At 39.1% G+C, this 26,755-nt stretch overlaps 1 protein-coding gene across 2 annotated transcripts in view; it reads left to right on the top strand.

Annotated features, from left to right (window-relative positions):
• Positions 1-26,755, top strand: part of LOC138746861 (BAR/IMD domain-containing adapter protein 2-like 1) — a 108,716-nt gene that overhangs the window by 61,594 nt on the left and 20,367 nt on the right. For both annotated transcript variants that reach the window (XM_069905421.1, XM_069905422.1), the window contains exons 9-11: positions 4,847-4,988; positions 6,659-6,857; positions 12,611-12,679. In XM_069905421.1, the coding sequence (XP_069761522.1) occupies positions 4,847-4,988; positions 6,659-6,857; positions 12,611-12,679 (410 nt within the window). The remainder of the gene's footprint in view (positions 1-4,846; positions 4,989-6,658; positions 6,858-12,610; positions 12,680-26,755) is intronic.

Here is a 26,755-nt window from a genome sequence, read left to right as displayed (position 1 = left end):
AGATTTCATTAAGGCACAATTTTCACAGGACAGACAAAGTGCCCGTAAGAGGTTTACCGGACCTAATGCCTGGCAGAGTGCCTTGTGAGGAAAGATTAGACAAGTTAGGCTTGTACCTGCTGATATTTGTGAGCGTCTGGACGAGCTGGAAATAGATAATGTTTCTTCTGAAGGACCTAAAATAGGTGCCCCTGTTAAAATACTATTTAAGGCAGAGATAAGATTTTTTTCTCTCTCTGAAGGTGGTGGGTCTTTGGAACCCTTTCCTCAAAGGGTGGAGGAAACAGTGTCATATTTTAAAAGTGGAGGAAATAGATTCTTGGTGAGCAAAAATTTGAAAGTTGCAATCAAGCCAGCCACAATCTTATTAAAACACAGAACCGTTTTAAGGCGCTGGGTGGGATGGTTTTCATTTGAATGTTCATGTGTAAACTCTTCAAAGATGTGAAGAAGTAAGAACTGTAGGAAGCTGTTCAGGGATGTAGTTCCAGTAGTACAGGAAAATGTTGACTGAATGGGAGGTTACTAAACCAAGGATGGGAAGCTTGCATCATGAAATTGTGTGAGTAAGTGAAGGGGGCAGATTGTGACGGGAAGATCTGTGCAAAAGGACAAAAGTTTGAAGACTGAGACTGCACCAGTGATAATTATATCCTAATGCCTGTCTGAGATTTTTGAGCCAATTGAAGTAAGATTCATCTTGGATTACGTCTTCCTGAAACTGGTTTAACTTCTAGTACTCAGATTAAGAGCTGAGAGATGGGGGTTAACTCGATTGGTCTCGGTGCACAACAGTGCACTGCCTCTTATTCATGTTCACGAAAGATATTTTGGAAGGTAGTGTGATTTACATATTTATTCTAGTGTGTTTCCATATGGTTAGTAATGACAAATGAGTATGAAATGAGACCCAAAAATTTTCTCCGTTCTCCCCATCTCTCCTTGGGTTTTCCCTAAGGGCTCCGGTTTCCTCCCACACTTCAAAAGGTACCGGGGGTGTAGGTTAATTGGATAAAAATTGGATGGCATGGAAATGGCCTGTTTCCATGCTGTATGCCTAAATCTAAAGATATGAGCAGAAATAGGCCATTCAGCCCCTCTAGTCCACTCCACCATAAACAAGTCTTATTAGTTTTGTTATTAAAAACATATGTAATAAAGACTAGCAAACAAAGTATTGGTGTTAATGTAAACATTTTTAGAAATTCATTAACAAGTTTACTCGAAGCATTCTATTGATGAAAGGATAATTGACTGGCATGTGTTACTTTTACATGCGAGGTCTTTTATTCATTTTTGGGGGATCTGGCCATGCTGACAAGACATAATTTATTGCTCATCTCCATTTGCCCCTGAGAAAGTAGTGGTGAACTACCTTAGATTTCTGCAATAGTTGCAGTGAAGGAAGTCCCACACTGCTCTTGAGGGAGTTCCAGGGTTTAGATTCAGCAGTAATTTAACAGCAAGAATTTTAAAAATGAGATGGCATACATTTGTTGCCATGGTCCTGGTGGTATGCCAAGTGAGACCAAACAGTCCACCTCATTGGTGCTCCATTCCCCCCCACCAGCAACACCTAGTGATTGCAGTCTCTCCTGTCTGTCATGTCTTGGGCAGCCTAATGGTTCTGCAAATGATGCAGCTGTGAAACACAAAAGTCTGCAAATGCTATGATTGTAGTACAAACACACAGAAATGCTGGAGGAACTCAGCTGGCCTTGCAAGATCCATAGGAGGTAAAGATATATTACTGATGTTTTGAGCCTGAGCCGCCTTCAAGGAATAAACAGAGAACAAGAAGGCGTAAAAATTAAGAGACTGAAGACTGGCTGGGGCAGGAGTCCAGACCAACAAAAAGATGTTAATTAAATGTGATAATAAGAAGAGTGGTGAGAATTGACATTGGCTCTGTGAAAGGAGACAGAGGGAAACGAGATAGTGTAGCTGGCTAGGTTCTTGCGAGCTGGGTTTGATACACATCTCTACTGTCTGTGTGAAGTTAGCATACTTTACCTGCCAATATATGGGTTCAAATGAGGAGCCTGGTATCCTCTCGCATCCAAAGATGCACTGGTTGGAAAGTTAATTGCCCCTAATGTAGGTGCATGGGCTGGTGTTTTTGAGATAAGTTACAGAAAGTAACTTGGAAAATAGGATTGATGGGAACACTGAGAGGCATAAACTTGATGGGCTGAATTATAGACTCTTGAGTTGAAAGGAAATAATGGTTGAAATTATAGGTTTGGAAGATGGTACACGAATAGCTTGAAAGCAACTGCAAAATATTATGTAGATTATATTTATTGCAGCCACTATGTACCTGTGATTGGATTGAATATTTAAGGTAGAGCTTGGAGTACCTAGATGGTGTTGAGGTGTTTGAGTTGTTGGAGATGCACTCATTTTAGCAAGTGGAAAGTATTTTATCACAGCGCTAGTTGGGCCTGGTATAAATGCTTCAAGTTTTAGGCAGGTAAATTATTCAACGCGTGGTATGAGCCTTGGACCAGTTCTTGTGGTGACAGTATTTGCCTGGCTGGTCCATTTGACCTTTGGGTTGAAAGGGGTCCCAGGACTAATGAAGAGATGGCAATATGAAATTATTTCTCCCTTCCATATTTCTCTCCTGGAGGTGTTGACATGCTGGAGTACATTTTCCATAAATGAAGTTTACTGATACGGAGCCTTTAACCTTTGGGTTGAAAGGAGTCCCAGGACTAATGAAGAGATGGCAATATGAAGTTATTTCTCCCATATTTCTCTCCTGGAGGTGTTGACACGCTGGAGAACATTTTCCATAAATGAAGCTTACTGATACGGAGCCTGTAACCTTTCTTCTTGCATCGTTATAAGCAAGTGATCAAAGTGAGCTTCATAGATGAGCGAGTTGTCTTCTTACCCAGTATCCACACAAGTAGGATGTATATGAGGAAGATCTTCTTGATTACCTTTTCATTTTTTTTGCCCAAGAGTGGAGAGGATGACCATAGAACTCTGCATAAAGCACGAGTGAAATTTTAGTTGGTCCATTTGTAAATAATGTTCTAATAAAGGAAAGGTTTAGCACCTTAAAGTTCCAGCAATATTAAGTTTAAAAATAAACTCCTTCATGCAGAATTTGAAATGCATCAGTTTGGTTGTGTTATCTTTCAAATTAGGAACTTTTAAACTTTTCTTTAGAAACCCCTAAAATTTAAGATTTGCGCATGGCTTTGTTGATGGATATTTTCCTGTAACTAAGGGAAGTTATTGAGTTAATAACTCATAAAATTCTTGAAGGAGATATTCACTACTCAGTAAATATTTGACCAAACTTTTGTCGATGTTAAAAGTCGCATAAGGGTGTGATGGTGTTTTGTGATACAAGACTTGTGTAAGAGACTGGGAGTATTGACAGAATAGAAGATTGATCCTCAAGCAACTAGTTGCAGTTTGTTTAAAATAAATTCCTGTGAAAAGTTTTGTTTCTGTATAATTCTACAAGTTTTAAAACTGAATAGAAGTTGGAGCTGTTTAAAAACAGCAGGAGCGTCAGAAAATTTTTGTGTGGGGGGGGAACTTTTTATGTTTGTGATTTTGGAATTGCTAAGTAGCTTTATTTTTCTAGTATTTCTGCAGAAAGAATCAGGTTTCCCTCACTTTTAAACTTTACAGAAATCTTCCTTAATTTTAAGTGCACTTTAATTTTTAAAAGAACAAATCTTAAAGCCAATGAGGCAGAATTGACTCCAAGTGATGGCAGCTGGTTGATACCAGATTATCATGTACTTGTTTGTTTCTAGTACAGTAATAACATTATTTTCCAGTTATTAATGCAATACTGGTGGGTCTAATGTATTATGGTTTTGTATTCTAATAAATTGCATTTTAACGTGTTTCCCTTCTGATGTCCAAGGAAAGGTAGTGAAACATGCAAGTCTGCAGTTGCTGTGATTGTAGTAAAAACACAGAAATGCTGGAGAAAATCAGCAGGTTTTGCAACATCCATAGCAGGTAAAGATGTACAATGCCCTCCATAATGTTTGGGATAAAGACCCTTTTTTCCATTTATTTTCCATTTAAATCTGTGGAGCACAGTTTTAAATTTGTAATCAAACAATTCATATGTAATTAAAGAGCACATTCCAGATGTTATTAAATAGTATTTATGTGTATTTTAATTTGGCCATGTAGAATTACAGCACTTTTTATACATAGTCCCCTCATTTCACGACACCATACTATTTGGGACATAACAATGGTATGTATGTTAAAGCAATCCTGTTTAGTACATATCCCTTACAAGCATGACTGCTTGGAGTCAGAATCATCTGCATCACCAGGTGCTGAGTATCTTCTTTGATAATGCTCTGCCAGGTCTCTACTGCAGCCATCTTCAGCTCCTGCTTCTTTCGAGGGCTTGTCCCCTTAAGTTTTCTCTTCAGCATATGGAGGGCATGCTTAATCGTTTTTGGATCAGATGACTGACTTGACAATTCAAAATTTTCTGTACTGTCAACAGTGGTCTGTACTTCTCCCCTGTCCTTGCTTCCCCTCTCCCCAGCATTTTAATTCAGGTGCCTGTCTGCTTTTTACTTGTACAGTACCTGGAAGGGCTCAACTTGAAATGTCGATTATATATTTTTGCCTCCTATGAACCCTGTGAGGTCAGCTGAAATCCTCCAGCATTTGTGTTTTTCCAAGGAAAGGTAATCAAGTTTCCATCTTTTAACAAGGTACATCAAGCCCTTGTTCTCTAACGTGACTGTAAGGACGAATGAAGACCTGAACAAGAAATATTTTAATTAAAATATACCAGACCATATCACATGAACAAGCAGATAATGATGATAAAATGGTTTTCTAGGTGCATGATGCTGCGATACAGAATAGTTTAAAAATACCACCAGCTCCTCCCGGAAGAATTCAAAAAAGTCCTCTGCCAGATATGTTCAACAATCCGAATGCCCATCGTATGGCCCCTATTGAAAGAAATACTGATTCTACAGGTAAGCAGTGGTGTCACTAGGGGGGTGCAGGCAGACCACAATGGGTGACACCAAAATGACTGTCTCTAAAATTTTTGTGCAGTGTCTCAGCAGAAATGTATTTTTTTTAATGAAAATAATCCTGTAGTTACAACAACAAAAACATTTTTCGTAAGCCCATCTTACATATATCAATATACCTAAAAGGCTAAAACTCTATGCTCATTTAATTTTTGAACCTTCTAATGCACTCTGGCCAGAGCTGTCATTATTACCCAATGACTAAGATGCTTCAAATCATGTGGTTTTGTCTGCACACTTTACAAGCACGCGCTGTTGTTTTCGTTGCTGCTGGAGTTTTTATAGTCGCTGCTTTTGTCAAATTTTCTGTTGTTTTGTGTTTTGGCTACAATATCGTGGTAATTAGTATTTGTGAATCTCTATCAATAACATTTTTGAGAATGAAGTATATTGTAACTTAAAGGTGTAATTTTAATTTTGCTAGTTGTTTATCTCACTACTATTGGCATTGTATACACTAATCTTTGTGAGGTTTTTCAGTTGGTGGTTTTTCCAGACTCTTTTGTGTAGTCTTCCAAAGGCGCTATTTGCCTTGGCGAGTCTGTTGTCTATCTCATATTCAGTGATCTATGGGATTTACAAGTAACATTAGTTCAAAAAATATTACTAAGGATTCTGTATGGTCTGGTACTGGAGGAGTGACATCATGGAGGGTGGTGGAGGGGTGACACCATGAGTTACCGCACTGGATGACACCAACCCTAGTGACGCCACTGCAGGTAAGGAGTGGAATTTAACAAGAGCAGCATCAGTAGAGTCCAAGCAAGTTTGCCTGGTTTGTTTTTTCATGTGCTCTATGCATTGTAGTTTTGTTAAATGTGGAGAAGGTGTGTAACCTGACACAGTGCAAAGGAGGGGGGATGGGGGTGGGAGGAGAAGTAGTTCCATGCATTTGTGTCCAAACTTGTATCTCAAATAGCAGTGAGATATTTAGTGATTTCAAAAGTGTTGATAGATCTTGATGTGCTGCTTCAGTGAGTATGATGGCAATAGAATTTATTTAGCAGTTTAAGTGCCTTTCACCAATACAAAGTTATTTCAATTAGTGTGGTTACCTCGTAGAGGTGATCTGCTTTTGTGATTAATTCTGATTTTTTTTGCAAAACAATCGAGCAGGTTTGAATAACTTCAGATGCTAATTCTCTGCCGAAGGGGGTATTTTTTTATATAATTCTGGAGGCAGCTTGTTTCATTTTCAGGAAATCTCAGAATTCTGGAGTTTGCAATTAGATGTTGAAGAAACATGCAAATCAAAATCTTGCAGTGGAAAATAAATTGGAAGTACACCCTTCTGTTTAAAGTGATGACATCAAACTCTTGAAATGTTTGAAATTTTTGCTTATTCATTCTATATAGTGGTTCAACATAAAAATTTATGGTGTAACATTTGGATTGTGAATCTGAACTTTGTTTTCCTTCTGTTTTAAATATAAACCTTTATATGGAACTTGAAATGTCGCTTGATTGCTTTTAACAATCTTGTGATGTTCAAAGGTGTACTGAATTGAAAGTTAAATTATTGAATTTGTGAATACATTCAGTTATGGATGATATTGGTATTGAGAAGATGATCTTGTAATAAACTTTTATTTTTTTCCGCCCCTCCTCAGAGGATGGCAGTCTATCAAGATCCATTTCTGTTGCAACTGGACTGAATATGGTTCAGAGACCAAAGGTGAAGAGCATTTTTCCACACACAGCAGGCAATAACAAGACTATGTTGAGTTTTGCAGAAGGGGATATACTAACACTTCTAATACCAGAAGAAAAAGATGGCTGGCTTTATGGAGAAAATGACTCAAACAAAATGTAAGTTCCCATTTGTCTTCAAAATCATAACAGAACAGGAAATATTGAACTGGTGATATATTTAAAAACATTGTCGTGGAATATTCACTCTTGAACATCGATTCATGAGAGGTTGTTTTGCAGGTGCAACAGGTAGTCAAGAAGGCAAATTAAAGGTTGCCCTTCATTGTAAGTGTGTTTGAATTTAAGAGCAGGGAGGTTTTGGTGCAAATGTAGAATACTGATGCTTCTCCTGGAGTACTAAGTGCAATTCTGGCCTCCTTGCTTGAGAAAAAATGTACTGGTTTTGAAGATGTTGCAGAGGAGGTTCACCACATTGATTCTGGAGGAGAGATTGTCACCTGGGAATTTAGAACAATGAGAGCGGATCATACAGAATCATAAAATTATGACAGAATAGATGAGATAGAAGCAGGGAAGTTGTTTCCACTGACAGGTGAGACTAAAATTAAGGGACATAGCCTCAAGATTCAGCAGTGTAGATTTAAGACAGATGAGGTGCAATGCTCTGTCCAACAAAGAGTAGAGGCTCCCTCATTAAATATTTTCACGGCACACATTTTGCATAGTAGGAAAATTGAGGTTTGTGGGGGAAAGTCGTTAGTGGAGTTGAGTCCATGGTCAAGTCGGGCATAATTTTGTTGAATGGTAGAGCAGGTACGATGGGCCAGATGGCTACTATTTATATTGTGTACTACTCTGAGCTCATGCCTACCATCATTCTGAAACTGTGCAAAGACATCAACTCCATAGCAACACCCAGCCTAATCTTCCCAAATCAGAGGGAGTTTATGGCCAACTTCTTGTTTCTCAGGTTTCTATACGTACATGTGGCATGAAATGTGACTGCCCACTTGAGTACTACCCAGTGACTTAAGTCAAAGAATTCCAAGTCCTGAGGAGGACCAAAGATGATGCCCAAGTTTATTTTCATAAATGATTCTTCAAAGACAGCTTAGAGTTATTGTTTCAAGCCGTATTTATCTTGAGAAGTGGATTCAACAACACAAATTATAATGGCCTCACTGTTCTGAACTCCGGTGGAAAGCCTCTAAAACCTCTACCACAAAAAAGGGCAGCAGAGAAACTTGCCTTTCTAATGAAGGTATCAGTCCAAAACATTAACTATATATTGCCTTCCATGGATGCTGCCTCCAGCATCTGCAGTCTCTCTTGTTTACCTCAGGATTGTCTTCTTCCCCAAAACTCAATCCCACCAGGAAATAAAATGGACTAGAGATGAGACAGAAATTTGGAGATGGAAGTTGGACAGAATTTCTGTTGCCTCTTGAATATACAAATTCTAATTTAAAGCCAAAATTACCTTGGTATAAAGTGGATAAAAGAGGGTATTATGTTGTCTCATCTTATGAGACGCTTAATTTCATTTATAAGATTCAATTTTTCGATATTCATATAATGATTAGATCAAACTCTAAAGTAAACTTGAAATATTGTATCTTCTAACTCGATATTAAATTTAACAACGGACCACAATTTGTTGGATGAATCCAATGGGTCAAGCAGCATCAGTGGGAGGAAAAGAACGATTGGCCGACCTTTCAAAGGGTTTCAGCTTGAAATGTTGACCATTTCTTTTCTTCCACTGATGCCTGCTTGATCTGCTGAGATTATTTAGCTTCAGATTCCAGCACCTGCAGTCTCTTGTACATCTCCATTCAATTCAACAATATCAAATGACCAATTCAGCTAAATGTCATGTTGACTCAGTAATGTGATTGTAACTTTTCCCCCTCCATTGATGCTACCTGACCCACTTTGTAGCATTTTCCTATGCTATCAGATTCCCAGCAACAGTCTTTTCAACCTCACGCTTTCAACACCGATCTCTTTTTATACCCCTTTGTCCTCATTCTAGTCCTTTAGTTTATCTCTGGACTGATCAACCACAGTGTCACACAGCGCTAGTTCTCTTTGCATCAATGAGCTTCCTGGTCTCCATGCTCTCATAAAATTCCCCTTTTGTTCTCTATCCCTGCCCGAAATGCTAAATTTTCCACAGGTATTGTGGCAACTTTGGTATTTCTGGCATTCTTGTTTCTATTTCAGATTTTCAGCTTTGTAGTATTTTTCTCAGCTGTTGTTCAATATGTGTTCACAAAGAATACTGGTTACAACTTTACAATTTTAATGCAAATGAGTAGTTGATCTGGATCAGAAAGTTACTCAAGTCTGAAGGCTATATAATAAAAAAGATTTTTTTTCACATGCGTTTTCCTTAGTAAATGTTCCTGTAACTTTTTATGCCAGGAATTAGAAAATTATGTAGAGCCTTCAAGAGCTAAGAAATAATCTGAGTTTTTCTTCAGAACAACTTGGCCGTTAATGTATTGTGATCAAATACGCACATAAGTGCATAAACACTCTACAATGATTTGTACTGAATAAGATTAATCAAAATTGAATATGCATGATGTCTACAAGACACGAGGCCCTTTCATGTAATGAAAAACCCGACTATAAGGGCGGAGATTCTCCACCCTTGCATCGGGAGACTTACCTTCTTGAATGCGCCATTGCCGGCTCCGAGGCAGCAACTGCAATCCCTCTCAGAGAAGGGTAATTGGCAGAGCGCAGTGCTCTGCCGCCTCGCAGGAATATAATGCCGCTATTGCGGCTGGTCAGAGCCGGGGTGATGATGTCGCAGTGATGTTATCAGCCTGAGACACAGGAGCAGAGCATTAATAGCCTTACTGAGGGTGCACAGGATCTCTGCCTGGATACTAAGACTGGCTGAAAACATCACAAGCATCTATCTTGCCTGCTCTGGGGTCGCCATTTTTCAGCCTTTAGGGCTGCTCCATGAAAGGTAAATTCATGTTTCCACTCTGTGCTTATAGCCGGCCTCCAGGTGGAGGCCTGGCATGAAAGGGCCTTTAGTATAATTCCTTTACCAGTTACAGTATATATCTGTAGTGTTTTAATTCTGCACCATTAAATATCTTTACTGATTGTCTTTTTATAGAATCCTATGACTTTCTTTAGTTAAATCCTTTTTGCTTCACATGACCTTTAAAAGTAAAGGTTCCATTATTGTCATATACGGTAGACAAAAGTTAAAGAATTTCATGTAAGGCAGACAGAGAGTCACTGTTTTGTCCAGCCCCCCCCCCCCCCTCACAGAAACCCAGAGCACCTGGTGTTCCTCAGTCTTCTCCCCTACAAGTACTGACCAGGCTTGAGCCTGCTTAGCTTCCGTGATCAGCCAATTTCTGGTGTATTCTGGCTATTAGGCTTCTTTGAAAAATAATAAAACTAATTGGACTGTAAACGTTGTGTTTTTTCTGAGAGTGGAGTTGCTGGATGTATTTCCATTGCGTGTCCATAATCACCATAAGCTAGCAACGAGCTGCTTTCTTGATTCATTGCAATTTCTTTGAAGTTGATCACTCTGCGTTACAGGAGAAGGACAGATTTGACCCAATATCAAAGATAAATCTGTTTCTTTAAAGCAGCAGCACTGAATATTTATCATAGAATATTTTTTAATAGGTTCTGCCACAGAACACTTGATAGTTAAATACTGATAGTTAAATTTTGTCTGATCCTAGTGAACTTTGGGTTTCATTGATTTCATTTGTATCTACAGTTCCTATTGATAGGCAATGTGTTAAAAATAATTGTATATTATGAAAAACAGAGTTTAAATTTTAAGTAATACCATTCAAAATCATCCTTTAAGATGTCAGTACCACAGTGACACAAATATTTGAATGTAAAAGACATTGCGAATACTGAATGTGATCTTCATAATGTGTATGAAACATGATAGGCTGCAGAAGACTCTCTGATTGTAGTAAACGCACCAAAATACTGGAGGAACTTGGTCAGTCTTTTTAGCAACTATAGGAGACGGGTATATTGCTGATGTTCCGGGCCAGAGTCCTCCTTCAAGAAAAAATTAGGAAAGGCAGAAGCAGGATGTATCAGAAAGTCTCAGAATTCAAACAATGGGGGAGAAATCCAGACCACAAAAGGTGTTAATTGGATATGATAAAGGACTGGGTGAGAATTTATCATGTCTGACTGAAAGGAGTGACGATGGGAGTGGTGGGGGGGGGGGGGGGGGGAGAGAAGGGGGTGGATGGGGTTTAACGAAAGCCAAAGAAGTCAATATTAATGGCATGTGGCTGGAGGGTGCCCAGTCGGAAGAAGAGTTGTTCCTCCAATTTATGGATGGTCTCAGTTTGGCAGTGTTCTTGCATGGCAATCCAACTGGTCCTTAAATTACAGGTGGCACAACTGTTCAAGTTTTGTTCTAATTGATTCTAATATTTGAACTCTGGTTTGAAATTCACTATTTTCCAATATTTCTTGTTGCATTATTTATAGAAATCCAGAGTGCTGTGTGTGCTTCCACTCTGAGAATCTTACAATTAATATTTGCTTGCTGAAGCACCAAAGGAATTTTGGCAGTCAAAATTCTAAGAATGTTATAACCCCAGTTTGTTTTGATAAAAAGCAGTCTAAGCTACTTTCCAGAGAAGGAGCTGTGTATATACCAGGGCTTCAAATGTGAGGCAAAGCTTGAGAAATAGGACAAAACATGAAAGTCTGCAGACACTGTGTTTGAAATAAAAACACAATGCTAGATAAACTCAGCAGGTCAAACAGTGCACTTTATATAGAAAAGATAACGATACATAATCTACGTTTCTGACTTGAGCCGTTCATCAAAATATGAAAAAATAGAGGCGGGGGCCCAAACAAAATGGTGGGGGAGGAGCACAGTCCAAAAGGCAGGATGTAATAGGTGGATAAGGGAGGGAGGAAGCAGGAGGAGGAGGGATGACTCTGTGAATTGAGAGGGAAGGGGATGGGAGCTGGAGAAGACAAAGTGAAAGGGGAGGGGAAAATGGCGAATAAACTAGCAGAAACCGGAGAAGTCGACATTAATGCCATTCGGTTAGAGAGTGCCCAGACGAAAATAAGTGTTGCTCTTCCAACTTGTGGGAACTGACTGAAAGACGAGAATAGTTTCTTACAGCAATGAAGTACCTTGCAATGAAATTTGATATTGGGTCAGGGAATGAGTAATCTGTCTTCCTTGGTGGGAACTTGACCTGGTACCCTCTTGCCCTGCAGTGTTATTAGGCCCATCCACTCACTGATTGACATCTCCAGTCCTCAATGTGGCAAAAGTTCAAATTTGAAAAGTTGAAAATTTCAAGCTGCACTAATTCACCCTCATTTCCCCTTTGCCTGAAATGTAAGGACTTTTACTTTCCAACTTTAAACTACAAAATTGCCTTGAGCAGGAATAAATATATTTATGAATTGTGTGAGTAGGAGAGAGCACTTGGATAAATTGGTTTGTATTTGCTTTTCCAAATTTCATGTAGATCAAATTTTGAAAGTCAAATAGGCTGATTGCATGCCATAAAATGTTAAAAGGTCTTTATTGGCATTAGAGATCTCTGAATTTAAAGTGTAAATATTTTCTGGAGCAGCTTCCAGCTGTAAATCCAATTTTGTCATCCAGAGCCTATCTGAAAGAATCAATTGGATCATTTTAACTATGACAAGCAATGTTAAATCAATGTTCAGCGAGGGGAAAGTGTGAAGCTTTATTGCTGGCCAAATTTTGAGACTATCTCAGATGTAACATTGTAAATACATGAATTGCCAAAAACCAAAAAGTTCTTGAGCAATTTTTGAAACTTTTCAGAAGATTGTTTGCAAAGTATTATTGTCCTGGTTTGATTACAACAAATATTTTGCCTTCTAAACAGGAGAGGATGGTTTCCGACTTCCTACACCAGGCCATTACAACAAGATCCTGATGTGTCACCTGCACTCAGGTAATACAGATTGAAGCAGATGGTTTTTTTTAATGTTCATATTAATAATAAATTTTCAAGAATATCTTCAGTAATTACTTTTTAAGTTTCCACTTTTGCTTTCAAAAAGTATTTATTTCACAGATTGTTGTTTAATGTTTGAATAGCATAGAGCAGCAACATTGTTGTAGGGGGAAATAGGTAGAATTTTTTTAGATATTAAATGTAAAACATTCTCTTGTAAGCATAGGCAAATGAATCATTACCATCCTGGATGTCTGTCTTTGTGCATGCAAATGTGATCTGCATATTGCAGCTCAGTAGTTAAAGTTAGACCAGTATTAGTTCTGTGGGTTGAATAATTTTTCCCTGCAAATTTACTCAATTCTCTCTTTTGTAGAACAGAAACTTGGGAGTGTAGGTACGTAGTTCTATGTAAGTGGTAAAACAGGTAAACAGGGCAGTGAAGGTGTCTGGTATACTTACCTTCATAACTCAGAGCATGGAGTACAAGAGTTGGGGAGTTGTGTTCCAAGATATTGGTGAGATCATACTTGGAGTATTGTGCACATTTCTGGTAGGGAAAAAAAATTATTAAGATGGAAAGGGTGCAGTAAAGAGTCACAAGAATGTTACCAGGACTGGCAAGTTTGAATTATAAAAAGAGACGGTAACTTTTCTCCATGGAGTGCAGAAGGCTGAGGGGGTCCCTCACAGGTTTATGAAATCAGGACGGGCATAGACGAAGTGGAGTCACAGACCTTTTTATCAGGGTAGGGGAGATGAAAACTAGAGTGTATAGATTTAATGTGAGAGGAAAAATTTAATAAAAGGACTGAGTGGCATCTTGGTCACATAGAGATTAATGGAATGAGCTGTCTGAGGAAGTGGTAAATACAGATACATTTGTAACATTTAAAGTTTTAAACAGATGCATAGATAGAAGAGGATTAGAGGAATGTGGGCTAAAGGCAGGCTGATGAGACCAGCTTAGGTAGACAACTTGTTTGGCCTCACTTGTAAGTGAGGCCAAAGGGCTTGTTTCAATGCTGTAAAACATTGGCTCTAAATTTTCAGTCAGATATTTTGAGATTTGACTAAACTTCATTGCTCCAAAACAAAGGCTTTTCCATTCTTGTAAATCAAGGCTGAAAACCCCATACATTCACTTCTCCACCACTGACCGGTAGGTGCTCATTCTGGTGCCCATAAGGCCTTCAGACCTGTTCTGCTATTCACCAACCTAGTGCCTGATCTTCTATTTCATTGCTGTTTTCCTGCACTATCCTCATAGTGGATTTCCACAATATCCAGAAGCATATTGTGTTTTGAACTGAGCCTCCACAGCTAAGTGCTGAAAAATCTCAAAAAAAAATCACCACTCTGTGATGAAAATTCTCTTCATCTGTCCTTGAGACTCTGCCATCAAGTTGCCAAAAATGATGCTGTTTCTTGGCATCTCTTCATCGCATCCTCTGTGAAAATTGACATAAGTAATACAAATACAGACAAATTCTCTTGAATGAGCAGTTATACCATTCGTTAAATTGTCATTCTTTTTCTTGCTGTTCCAAACTCCAGTTCACAATTATGAAATAGCATTTTGTAATAATTGCACTTTAAGGTAGAAAATAACCATACCTACTCTCAGTGGAGAAAGGCTTTGCAGTTTTGATTAACATGGAAATGCTTTCATCAAGGTGCAATGTATCTTATACAAATCACAAACTATCCTATTGAAATTTTATCACTGAATCTCCTGGCTTAGAAAATGAAGCCAACAGATCTGTTTCCAGCTGGTAGTCATTCTCAAGTGAAATGTGCATATTTTATGTATTGACTAGTATAGTTTTGCAATATTCTAGTGGCCTACTCTATGCAATATTCTAGTGGCCTACCCTATGCAATATTCTAGTGGCCTACTCTATGCAATATTCTATTGGCCTACTCTATGCAATATTCTATTGGCCTACTCTATGCAATATTCTAGTGGCCTACCCTATGCAATATTCAAGTGGCCTACTCTATGCAATATTCTAGTGGCCTACTCTATGCAATATTCTAGTGGCCTACTCTATGCAATATTCTAGTGGCCTACTCTATGCAATATTCTAGTGGCCTACTCTATGCAATATTCTAGTGGCCTACTCTATGCAATATTCTAGTGGCCTACTCTATGCAATATTCTATTGGCCTACTCTATGCAATATTCTATTGGCCTACTCTATGCAATATTCTATTGCCCTACTCTATGCAATATTCTAGTGGCCTACCCTATGCAATATTCTAGTGGCCTACCCTATGCAATATTCTATTGGCCTACTCTATGCAATATTCTAGTGGCCTACTCTATGCAATATTCTAGTGGCCTACTCTATGCAATATTCTAGTGGCCTACTCTATGCAATATTCTAGTGGCCTACTCTATGCAATATTCTAGGGGCCTATTCTGTGACAATTTAACACAGTTACAGACAGGTGGAGCAGAGAAATAAGCCTCCATCTGGATTTGCAATCCCAAACTCCAGTGGGAGTTGTGAGATGACTTGATAAGGGGAGGGGTCTCTATGTAGGAAGTTTCCTTTACCCCACCTCTGGGGGTATTGGAATATATTTGTGGCTAGTATGCCCAGTGAAGTATTTTTGAGTTTTGAAGCGAGGAAATAGGCTCCAAGGAGGCAGCTGCGTGACTTGACTAGCCAAAGCAGCAAAGGTGGTGGGGGGGGGGGGGGGGGGGGAAGGCCAGTCAGTGGGGCTGAATGGAGAAAATGGATCAGCTCACAATTAAATGGCGGGGCAGACTCGATGGACTGAATAGCCTAATTCTCCTCTTATGAACTTGGTCTCTCCTATCAAGAAGTACATGCATTATTTTCATACATTGCACATACAGGGAACTTGAGATCTGACCAATCAGTAGTATCCCTCTGAACCCCTGCCGACATTCATGTTGGTGGAGGTCCAGCATACATTAACGGGAAGTTATAATGAAAGTTCCTACACTCAATAGTCAAAACTATCTGTAGAGTGGTTTTCTCTCCTTTACATGGAAAGCTATGCCTTTTATTATGAATAGTTGAGAATCTGAGAGGAACTGTTTCCTTCATCAGATGTGAGCCATGGGAGTTTATTGCTTTTTTTTATAGTTTAAGTTAGAGGACTAGCCTCATAACTAGTTTTACAGTATTTGGAGATGGAAGGGACTGTAAAAGCTAGAATGTAAAACAAGAAACAAATTTGGAAGAATTCTGTGAAAACAAAAAGGTTTGTTGATATTTTGGGTTGAGACCTGACATCAGGACTGAGAGGAAAGAAAAGGTTGCCAGTACACAGCATTGAGGGAGGGGGGGAAACGGATAGTTTGTGAAAGATGGAACCTGATGAGGGGAGGAGGTGGGGGATTATTTGCAGATGGAACTGAGTGAAGGAGGGGGAGGCAGAGAATGGAAAATGTGAACCGTTTTGTGCAGCTTTTAAGTTTTAAAGCTTAAATTAGTTGCACTTTTCCAACAACAAATTAGCACAATCTACAATGAGGAAGAATTGCAATGGGTGTTGGCTACATCTTTCCAAATTAAAATAAACATTGATTTTGCAAATGCTAAGCTGTGACTATATTTTGCATAATGATGTCATGTGTTGAAGCAAAGGCGGAACTCAAAGAGAAGGATCCGGTGAAGATAAATAACCTAAAATTGGCTCTCTTATTTCTGCAAGTAGTCTGGAATTATCTCTCTATACAAATCAAGTTTTCTTCTGTATGACTTAAATCTGTGTGGCTGAGGAATTCTAATCTGTAGAAATTGACATGTTTATATTGCTGGCTGATTAGTGCGTCATCAGCCCCATAAACAAGAAATTTAATAATTAGTTATGTTGTTTGCTCCGAAAGTTGACTAAGCTGGTGAGAGCAAAAGTGCAAAGTGCCTTGCTGGCCCACTCTACGCCATATTCTACTGGCCCACTCTATGCCATATTCTACTGGCCCACTCTACGCCATATTCTAGTGGCCCACTCTACGCCATATTCTAGTGGCCCACTCTACGCCATATTCTAGTGGCCCACTCTACGCCATATTCTAGTGGCCCACTCTACGCCATATTCTACTGGCCCACTCTACGCCATATTCTACTGGCCCACTCTACGCCATATTCTACTGGCCCACTCTACGCCATGTTCTAGTGGCCCACTCTACGCCATGTTCTAGTGGCCCACTCTACGCCATGTTCTAGTGGCCCACTCTACGCCATGTTCTAGTGGCCCACTCTATGCAATACTCTAGTGGCCTACTCTATGCAATATTCTAGTGGCCTACTCTATGCAATATTCTAGTGGCCTACTCTATGCAATATTCTAGTGGCCTACTCTATGCAATATTCTAGTGGCCTACTCTATGCAATATTCTAGTGGCCTACTCTATGCAATATTCTAGTGGCCTACTCTATGCAATATTCTAGTGGCCTACTCTATGCAATATTCTAGTGGCCTACTCTATGCAATATTCTAGTGGCCTACTCTATGCAATATTCTAGTGGCCTACTCTATGCCACTAAATATTCGTACTTATGAAGAATGCCCTTGATACCAAATGTTTATGCAAAATGAACACGTTATCACAACCATTTTTAATTGAGAGCAATCTCTCATTAGCACCACCCTTTCTGATTTTTAATGACAGAATTGATGTTGAAAGCCTGTAGAGCCTGCTACTCTGAGCCATATAACAATAAACAAAACATGGATTAAGTGATTGCATAATACCTGAGGAAATTGTCTTTTATAGTACAGTCCTGCAATTTTCATTTTGATTCAATTAGAATAAAGGTTTATGCAAAATGTAATTTCTTCATTTCTATCTTGTTCAACCTGTTCCTAAAATGTCACACCCATTGTTGTGTATTCAAGTAAGCATCTGTCGTGATTAATTGTCACAAAATCGAGTAATGTCACTTTACTGCCTGTAAATAATGAATTCAAGTTCACTCCAGTGTCAAATGTTTCAAGAAATTAAATACAGTAATGGATTTTAACAGCATCTGAAATTTTCAAGAACAATGACATGGCTGTTCATAATTTGTCATTCTTTGTTGATTGTGCCATTTTGGATGCAAAATAAGGGAACGAATCAAATTTGCAAAATCATGTGTTGAGGCAGGAGTTTTGCCAGAATACCAGTGCCTACATTGGAATTTGATTAGCAGTTAACACAACACTATTACCAGCACCAACAACTTGGGTTTTAAACCTGAACTTTCTACAAGGAGATTGTATGATCTCCTCATGTCTGCATGGGTTTCCTCTGGGTGCTCAGTTTTCCTCTCATCTTTCAATACATATTGTAGGTTAATTGGAGTATTTGGGCAGCATGGGTTGAAAGGGCCTGTTGCCATGCTCTGTATAAAATTTTTTTAATGAAAAAAAAATTGGGTCAAGTTTCTCTACTGAAAGAATTCATGTTGCTTTAGGACAAGTGACTGTGTGGGCAGCAAAGCATGTTTGCCGTAAGTCTTATTCATGTTTTGATCAGTAATTTCTTACTGCATTTGAATTGAAGTATACATTTCCCTAACCAGAAGTTTAAAAACAAAATATGTTACTTCAGATTTTTTTTCCACCATCCTTTTAAATCTGCACTGCATGGTTATTGAAAGTTGAGTCATTTATAGTGTCATTTTAGTGCCTTTCAGAATGGTTCAAAGTAGTTTACAGGCATTGACCAATATTTAAGGACTTTCATGTTTGTAATATTAAAATATGGAAGCCAAGTTGTAGCACAAATTTCCACCAATAGTCGTAACTTTCACCAAATTGGTTTTAATAGATGTAAATTGAGGAATACACTCCAGGACCCCATCATGGGACCCCTGTTCTTTACTAAAGAGTGGCATGAGATCTTTTATTATACATCTGAGATGCCAGATGGATTTTGGTTGAATAATGCATTTAATAGGTGATATTTCCAACACTCCCTTGATACTGCATTGGCTTATTGGCTCTAGTGAATCAGTCTTCAAATGCCTGATAATGCTGCTAACCAAGCAATTGCTGAAAGTATAGCCCAGTATTGCCCACTCCCAATGGCAAGGCTCCTGAACAAATACCCCATCAATGATAAATAGGTTTATAATCATTCTACATCTGTTGCAATTGCTAACAATTCTGTATTTTTATTCTAGTTTGGAGCTTTGGGCCAGATGCTGAAATGCCTGTTGGATGATTGAAAAGTTAATTGCTTGAATTGGCCTGGAAAAAAAATCCAAAATAAAGATTGGAGATTTTCATTGTAAATTGGTATAAATTATAACTGCCAAGCCAAACAGTATTATTAAAATCATCAATGTTCAGAAATCTATTGAACAATTCAAAAGATACAATAGAAATCCAGACTTTTTGAAAACTCTCATACTTTATAAATGTAGTGCTCTTTTGTGTGTGTACAGATGCACAGAGGCAACAAGCAACTTCATTTGGTGACTTTTTAAAAAACTACTTGTTTTGATAAATAAAGCTGGCTGTATTTGCTAACGAATAGACTATCTAAATTTACCTGTTCATCTCTTAGTTATTCCTCTTTAAATTTGTATTTTATAAGTACTACCCGAGAATCTGAAAAATCCAAAAATCTGGTCTGACCCAATTTCCAAGCTGTCCGGATTTTCAGACTTGTATTGTTTCGATCTTTGCCTTTAGATTTGTCTCTTCAGGACGCGAAGAATTAGCTGTATCAGAGATTACCCACTGTACTTTTAATGTAGTTACTTTATTTTGTTTGAACTTACAGAATTTTAAACGCTTCTTTTTATACTGATAAGCACAAGATGTGCAAATGAATGTTGTCCATTCCTAGCGGTCATGTCATAGAGCACAGAAACAGGCCCTTCAACCATCAAACACCTTTTCACAGAAATCAGAATCAGGTTTATTGTCATGAACATTTGTTGTTTTTTTTTGCAGAACAAGGTGCAAAAATTACTATAATTTACAATTTTTAAAATACAACATTTAAAATAAATAACTAGTGCAAAAGAAAAGAGAAAAAGTGAGGTGTGTGGTTCATTGTCCAGTCTGAAATCTGATGGTGGAGGGAGAAGAAGCTATTTTTGTACAGCTGGATGCTCATCTTCATTTTCCGGTACTTTCTCCCTGATGGTAGCAATGAGAAAAGGTCATGGCCTAGGTAATGGAGGTCCTTGATGATAGAAGCACTGCCTCTTAAAGATGTCCTTAATGGAGTGAAGACTAATGCTCATGATGGTGCTGGCTGAATTTACACCCCTCTGTAGCCTGTTTCTGTTCTGTGCATTGGCATCTCCAATAGAATCCTCTCCATAGTACATCTGCAGAACTTTTTGTCTTTGGTGACATACCAAATCTCCTTGTCTTCCTGATAAAATATAGCTACTGGCTTACCTTCTTCATGATTGCATTGACTTGGATAGGTCTTCTGAGATGTTGAAACCCCAATCTATTCTTGTATTCCTCTTGATTTAACCCCAACTCACTGGTGTCAGCAGTTGGATGATGAGAGGAAACCAGTGCACCTGAGGGGAAACCCACATGTCAAAGAGAGAACATGCAAACTCCAAGCAGCCAGTACCAGAGGACAGGATTGAACTGTACGGCAGCAGTTCGACAAGCCACCCACCTCTAGAGAAAGCTTGTAATCTTGCCTGTTCAGAGTGGAAAAATATGTGAGGCAAATGCATTACACATTTGTATGCTTTGAGCTTGAGAACACAGGAATAACTGGTATGTATTATTCGCATGAGTCTGTATAAAGTAACTACCAACCACAAGCAAATTAAAATAGTGCCAGAAGCAAGGAACAGGTATATGGCATCAGAGCAGGCTTCTTTCTGGATTCTTTAATTATGCTGGAGCAAATTTAATGTTAATCTGATATCATGGCTTCATTTGACCACTGCTATCACTGTATTTGAGTCAGCTTTGTTTGAGCAAGTCTAATTACAACTTCAAACCAAATATGTCCAGGAATAGCAATTGAATCTGATGACTTCCGGATTTTCTCGACATGGGTTAATAAGAAAACAGTAAATCAACTTTTCCGAAACAACAATTTGCAAAGGGTTTAGACATGCCATCATAGTAGACAAATTGTCCAACTTCCTGAGTTCTTCAATTACGCATTCCAGTTAAACTGATTGCAACTTCAAGCTAATGAAAAATAAACTGGATAAACCACATTTGCAATGTATAAACAATGTTGGAATTTTTGGAAACTTGTTTGAATGCTAAAGCATTGATTCAAACAGCTTAAAAAGGAAGTTAATGCGACTGAAAAATTGCTCCGTCTCTCGTGTCTTATTATAGAATTTTGATATTTTTAGAGTTGGACCATTTCGTTAAGTCCAGCTAAAACAATCATGCATTTTACAATATTCTTAAAGTTTAGCTTTTTTAGTCCAACATAGCCTTCTGCATGGAACAATAGGACATCTCCTTCTGGGAGATGATTGTAAGCTCAGATTGAGAGAGTCTGCTGGTGTCCAACATGCTCCTTGGACATTTCTGATGAACATGAGTATATATCACACAGAATAGAGACCATTTTTTTAAAACTCTACAATTAGACCCACTCCTCTGCATTTTCCCCCTTATTTCAATCTTGTTGAATATTGAATCTTTTTCAAGTAATATATTCCAGATCACAGCTTTCCATGCTTGAAACCAAATGCTCTTAACTACTGTTACTATTCACCATGGTCAGTCCTATACCCCTACTTCTATACAAGTTTGGGTTTTTTCTCCCTTTATGACATTTTATAATTGTAATGGAATATCCTCCAAGATGTCAGGTTTTTGGTTTTTTTGTGCTGCCACTGTATATTTTTTGAGCCTAAGGAATATATTTTCTGAGTATATTCCACTCATAGAGCTAAATTTTCATTATAGAAGAAACAGCACTTTTTTTTCCCCCATAAAAGAGATCTTGCCACTTTGGAGATTTGTAGGTGATGCATGGTTCATTTTGTAAATTGGAACTCAGCAGGTCAAGATATTACTGACATTTTTGGGACTGAGCATTTCTACAAGGTACATACCTTGAAAGAAGGGCTCGGGCCTGAAACAACATCAGTTATATCTATCTTTACTGCTGGGTTTTCCAGCATTTCTGTGTTTTTGCCACAATCACAGCATCTGCAGACTTTCATGTTTTACCTCATTTTATGTTTGTTTATTTTCAGAGAGTAAACTTTGCATTGTAAGCGTAGACTTCCATTTAATGGAAGTGGCTGCATAGTTGTGCTACATTTTTTTCATTTCGCTCTGGGCATCAGTTCACCAATACCTTGCTTTTGTTATGACTTCCAAGTGGTGATTATCACCTAGCTGGTCTTGTGATAGCTATTAAAATAAATCATTTAGTCTGTACCTTGTGTAATTTGGAAATGAATATTTAGTTGTTATTAGCACTGGAGCAATGGCAAGCATACCTCTTCGCAAATTCACAGTTGCAATTTTAAGTTCATATCGTCAATATTTAAAAAACACTGTCTGAATTAATTTATAATTTCTGTTTCTCTTCCTTACCACTTGTCAGTTAAATTAAGTTTAATGCGCCAGATAACTGTATCTTAAACGTTTGGCCTGGAAGTCAGCCTGAAGAAAACTGAGGTCCTCCATCAGCCAGCTCCCCACCATGACTACCAGCCCCCCCACATCTCCATCGGGCACACAAAACTCAAAACGGTCAACCAGTTTACCTATCTCGGCTGCACCATTTCATCAGATGCAAGGATCGACAATGAGATAGACAACAGACTCGCCAAGGCAAATAGTGCCTTTGGAAGACTACACAAAAGAGTCTGGAAAAACAACCAACTGAAAAACCTCACAAAGATAAGCGTATACAGAGCCGTCGTCATACCCACACTCCTGTTCGGCTCCGAATCATGGGTCCTCTACCGGCATCACCTACGGCTCCTAGAACGCTTCCACCAGCGTTGTCTCCGCTCCATCATCAACATCCATTGGAGCGCTTTCATCCCTAACGTCGAAGTACTCGAGATGGCAGAGGTCGACAGCATCGAGTCCACGCTGCTGAAGATCCAGCTGCGCTGGATGGGTCACGTCTCCAGAATGGAGGACCATCGCCTTCCCAAGATCGTGTTATATGGCGAGCTCTCCACTGGCCACCGTGACAGAGGTGCACCAAAGAAAAGGTACAAGGACTGCCTAAAGAAATCTCTTGGTGCCTGCCACATTGACCACCGCCAGTGGGCTGATATCGCCTCAAACCGTGCATCTTGGCGCCTCACAGTTTGGCGGGCAGCAACCTCCTTTGAAGAAGACCGCAGAGCCCACCTCACTGACAAAAGGCAAAGGAGAAAAAACCCAACACCCAACCCCAACCAACCAATTTTCCCCTGCAGCCGCTGCAACCGTGTCTGCCTGTCCCGCATCGGACTTGTCAGCCACAAACGAGCCTGCAGCTGACGTGGACTTTTACCCCCTCCATAAATCTTCGTCCACGAAGCCAAGCCAAAGAAGAAGAAACGTTAACGTTCTTTATTGTCACCTATCGCTGGTGGGATAATGACTGACCTGATGAATAAAAATTTTGGTGGTTAGCCTTAATTAAATGTATGCTCGTATGTTGAGTTAATACAAGTGGTGAAAGGAGCATGTCTTCAGCCCCAAATGGTTGAGAGAGCATCACTGGCTGACTCCTGGTGAGGCACTTGCTTTTTGGAAAAACTACATAGCTAGGTCACCAGTATGTGTGAAATATAAATGTCATGTGCTGCAGTGTGGAATAAAGTTCGCAATGGATAGAACTATAAGAGAGCTTGGTGATCCAATAATCCAATAATTGCAATGATTGATGTTTTACTCATTGATAAAAATAATGACTAAAATGCAACATGCAGATCCCACAGCTTCAAGCCTCTCATAGAAGAGACCAGTCACTTGTCGTGGTGGGGCTGTGTTTTGTCAGGCTTTTGCTGCCCAAATTTCTGCCCCACTCCCTCCCCCAGCCATTTCTGGGATCTCAGTTATCGCTTTTGGCCAATTACCACAAATGATATGAAATAACCATAAGCCTTCTGTCATCTCATCTACATTGTCTACAACTCAATTATGTTTTTTGATGTTCATCACTCAGACCTTTAAATATCTGAAGCACTATCAATAACTCCAAAGACTAGAAGCTACCTAAGTGATTGACTTTTATTACAATAAACAGAAGGCATGTCTCATGTTGCTGACCCAAGACCAGAGCTTGTTCTAGGGGAGGGGTTATGGCATTGCTGCCTTTATTAGAGCAATCAAGGGGGAGGAGCCACAGATACAATCAGCAAGGGGTGGGCCGTCCATACACATATAAACAGTGTTAGCAGTGGTTCCACCACATTATCTACACTAGATTTATTATGAAGTACTAGCTGCTGTTGTGTGGCCTGCCCAGTTATCTTTCCATTGAAAAACCAAGCTAGACAGCCAAAGGAAAGCAGCATGTCATTTTTTTTAAAATCTGTGTACAACAAAGGATGTAATATTCCAGGTTTGCAGTTGGAAAATTACTGCACAAACCTGTGATAGTACAGACCTATCACCAATGTATATAGTATATATAGTCACAGTATCTAGACTGTGCTTACAGCGATTGGCTGAGAGCTTAGCCACGCCTACTGTCTGGGCCTTAAAAGGTTGTGTCCCGAGCCAGGTCGGATCATTCCGGACTGGTCGGCCACCTGTGAAGAGCTCCTGCTTTTTGCTAATAAAAGCCTTGGTTTGGATCAACAAGTCTTTGGTTCTTTCGACGAGCTCTACAAAAGTGCAAAATAGTTAGCAATGGGTAGTAGTGCTTGATTAAGATTGTTTGCTAATCATGTTGAGGACATTTTTGGCTGTCTCCGTTTTACTTTCCTGGGGATAGGAGTATCAGATTATATTACAATACTTAATAGGGACCTGGTTTTAAAGAAATGTTTCTCATGAGGAGATGAAAAATCTTAACTCCTTCCCAGTTTGTATTTAGCTGGACTTTGGCTTGCCAATTTTTCTGTGGCTTTAATAGATGAACAAAGTTGTGCTGCGCTTTGTTAGCTATAATTTTGTGGAAATCATTAGCTAACTTGGCCTCATTGGTGAAACACAGATGACAAACTATAGTTGAAGCATAGGTTTGAAAATTCTGAAAAGTATCACATTGATGCAAGAGTTCCAGGAGCCAGGAAATGCGCTCAGAGCTAGAACCTGCTGACTTGAGGACATCTGGAAAAATCAAAACTGTTTAGGTTTTGATCAAAATTGCTTGCTGTAATCCTTTCTTCTTTGGCTTGGCTTCGCGGACGAAGATTTATGGAGGGGGTAAATGTCCACGTCAGCTGCAGGCTCGTTTGTGGCTGACAAGTCCGATGCGGGAGAGGCAGACACGGTTGCAGCGGTTGCAGGGGAAAATTGGTTGGTTGGGGTTGGGTGTTGGGTTTTTCCTCCTTTGCCTTTTGTCAGTGAGGTGGGCTCTGCGGTCTTCTTCAAAGGAGGTTGCTGCCCGCCAAACTGTGAGGCGCCAAGATGCACGGTTTGAGGCGAGATCAGCCCACTGGTGGTGGTCAATGTGGCAGGCACCAAGAGATTTCTTTAGGCAGTCCTTGTACCTCTTCTTTGGTGCACCTCTGTCACGGTGGCCAGTGGAGAACTCGCCATATAACACGATCTTGGGAAGGCGATGGTCCTCCATTCTGGAGTCGTGACCCACCCAGCGCAGCTGGATCTTCAGCAGCGTGGATTCGATGCTGTCGACCTCTGCCATCTCGAGTACTTCGACGTTAGGGATGAAAGCGCTCCAATGAATGTTGAGGATGGAGCGGAGACAACGCTGGTGGAAGCGTTACAAGATTAAAAAAACACAAAAATAATTGGAAGTAAGGTTAGAAAGAGCATGTATTTTAGCATAGACTTTTGGACCACGTGGAGAATTTTTAAACTATACAATCAAATTAATATCAGTCATCAAGAAATATTTAAATTGTTTTTGGCAATCCAAGTTGCAAGTTTCCATAATGTTGCAGCAGGCAAAGATCATACTACACGACAATTTCTTCTTTCTAATGGAGATTTTTATGAGAAATCAAATTGTGTGAATCATTTATTTTGTAATTTGTGCACAAAATGGAAGCCATTTTTTTGTTTAAATATTTTCTGTGCTCAAGGTTAGAAAATATAGACTCACTCTGTCTGAAGTAATTTATCTTTGCAGTAGCAGGACCATACCTCAGCATTCATGTGAGAACAGTCACTGCAAGTTGTGTGTAACATGGTGCCCAAGCTCGAGTTAATTTATTTGCAGAGTAGATTAGGCTTTCTTCCCATTGATCCCCTGGTGAGTGGGTGTTACTTTGTCCGACAATTAAATGTCCAATTAGAGCTGTTCTGGGATAAAAGAAAATTGTTACCAAGGTTATTTTTGAAAGTTACTTGTGTGAATTTGAAAAGGCAAAATGTTATAAGGATATAGAGATTGGCTGGGCATTTCTGGTTAAATGACCTCTCTTTTGGAACTGAATTTCCTTGTGTTATTCTTCCTGTTGTGTAATCATTTGTGTCTCTTTTCTGCATAATTTGTGTGATCGCCTTCAGGAACAAATAAAGAGAGTATTAACTTGCCATATTAGTTTGACAGAGTCCGAACTGAAGCATTGTAACAACATTCTCTGGTCTGTTTGGCTATCTGCGGATTGATTTTTACTACAATTACATTATTCACATTCAGATTGCTTAAATTGGTCTTTGTGTGCTTCACTTTTTATACTTGCTGGGTCTCTGTGCATGGTCATTTTCACAGCAACTGTGATGTAACAATATTCCATCAAACGGTGGGGAATCCAATAACTTTCCCTTGAAATTATTCCAACATCCGAGAGAGGAATTAAAGATAAACTTCAAAAATGAACCAAAATTGGTTCAGCTATTTCTTTGACTGTTTTGTATAGATATAGCAAACCAAAAACTAATGGCAAAATCAACAACAAATAAAAACTGGAATTGGTAGTAAAATTTGTATTCCAGCATAATTTCTTGTATACTGGTCTATTTCGGCAATAGAAATTTTCTAGACCAAATCCTTTTAGC

This window comes from Narcine bancroftii, chromosome 12, assembly GCF_036971445.1.
Source record: "Narcine bancroftii isolate sNarBan1 chromosome 12, sNarBan1.hap1, whole genome shotgun sequence".
NCBI lineage: Eukaryota > Metazoa > Chordata > Chondrichthyes > Torpediniformes > Narcinidae > Narcine > Narcine bancroftii.
Note: the sequence above shows the minus strand (reverse complement) of the source record. Positions and strands in the feature narration are given on the sequence as shown.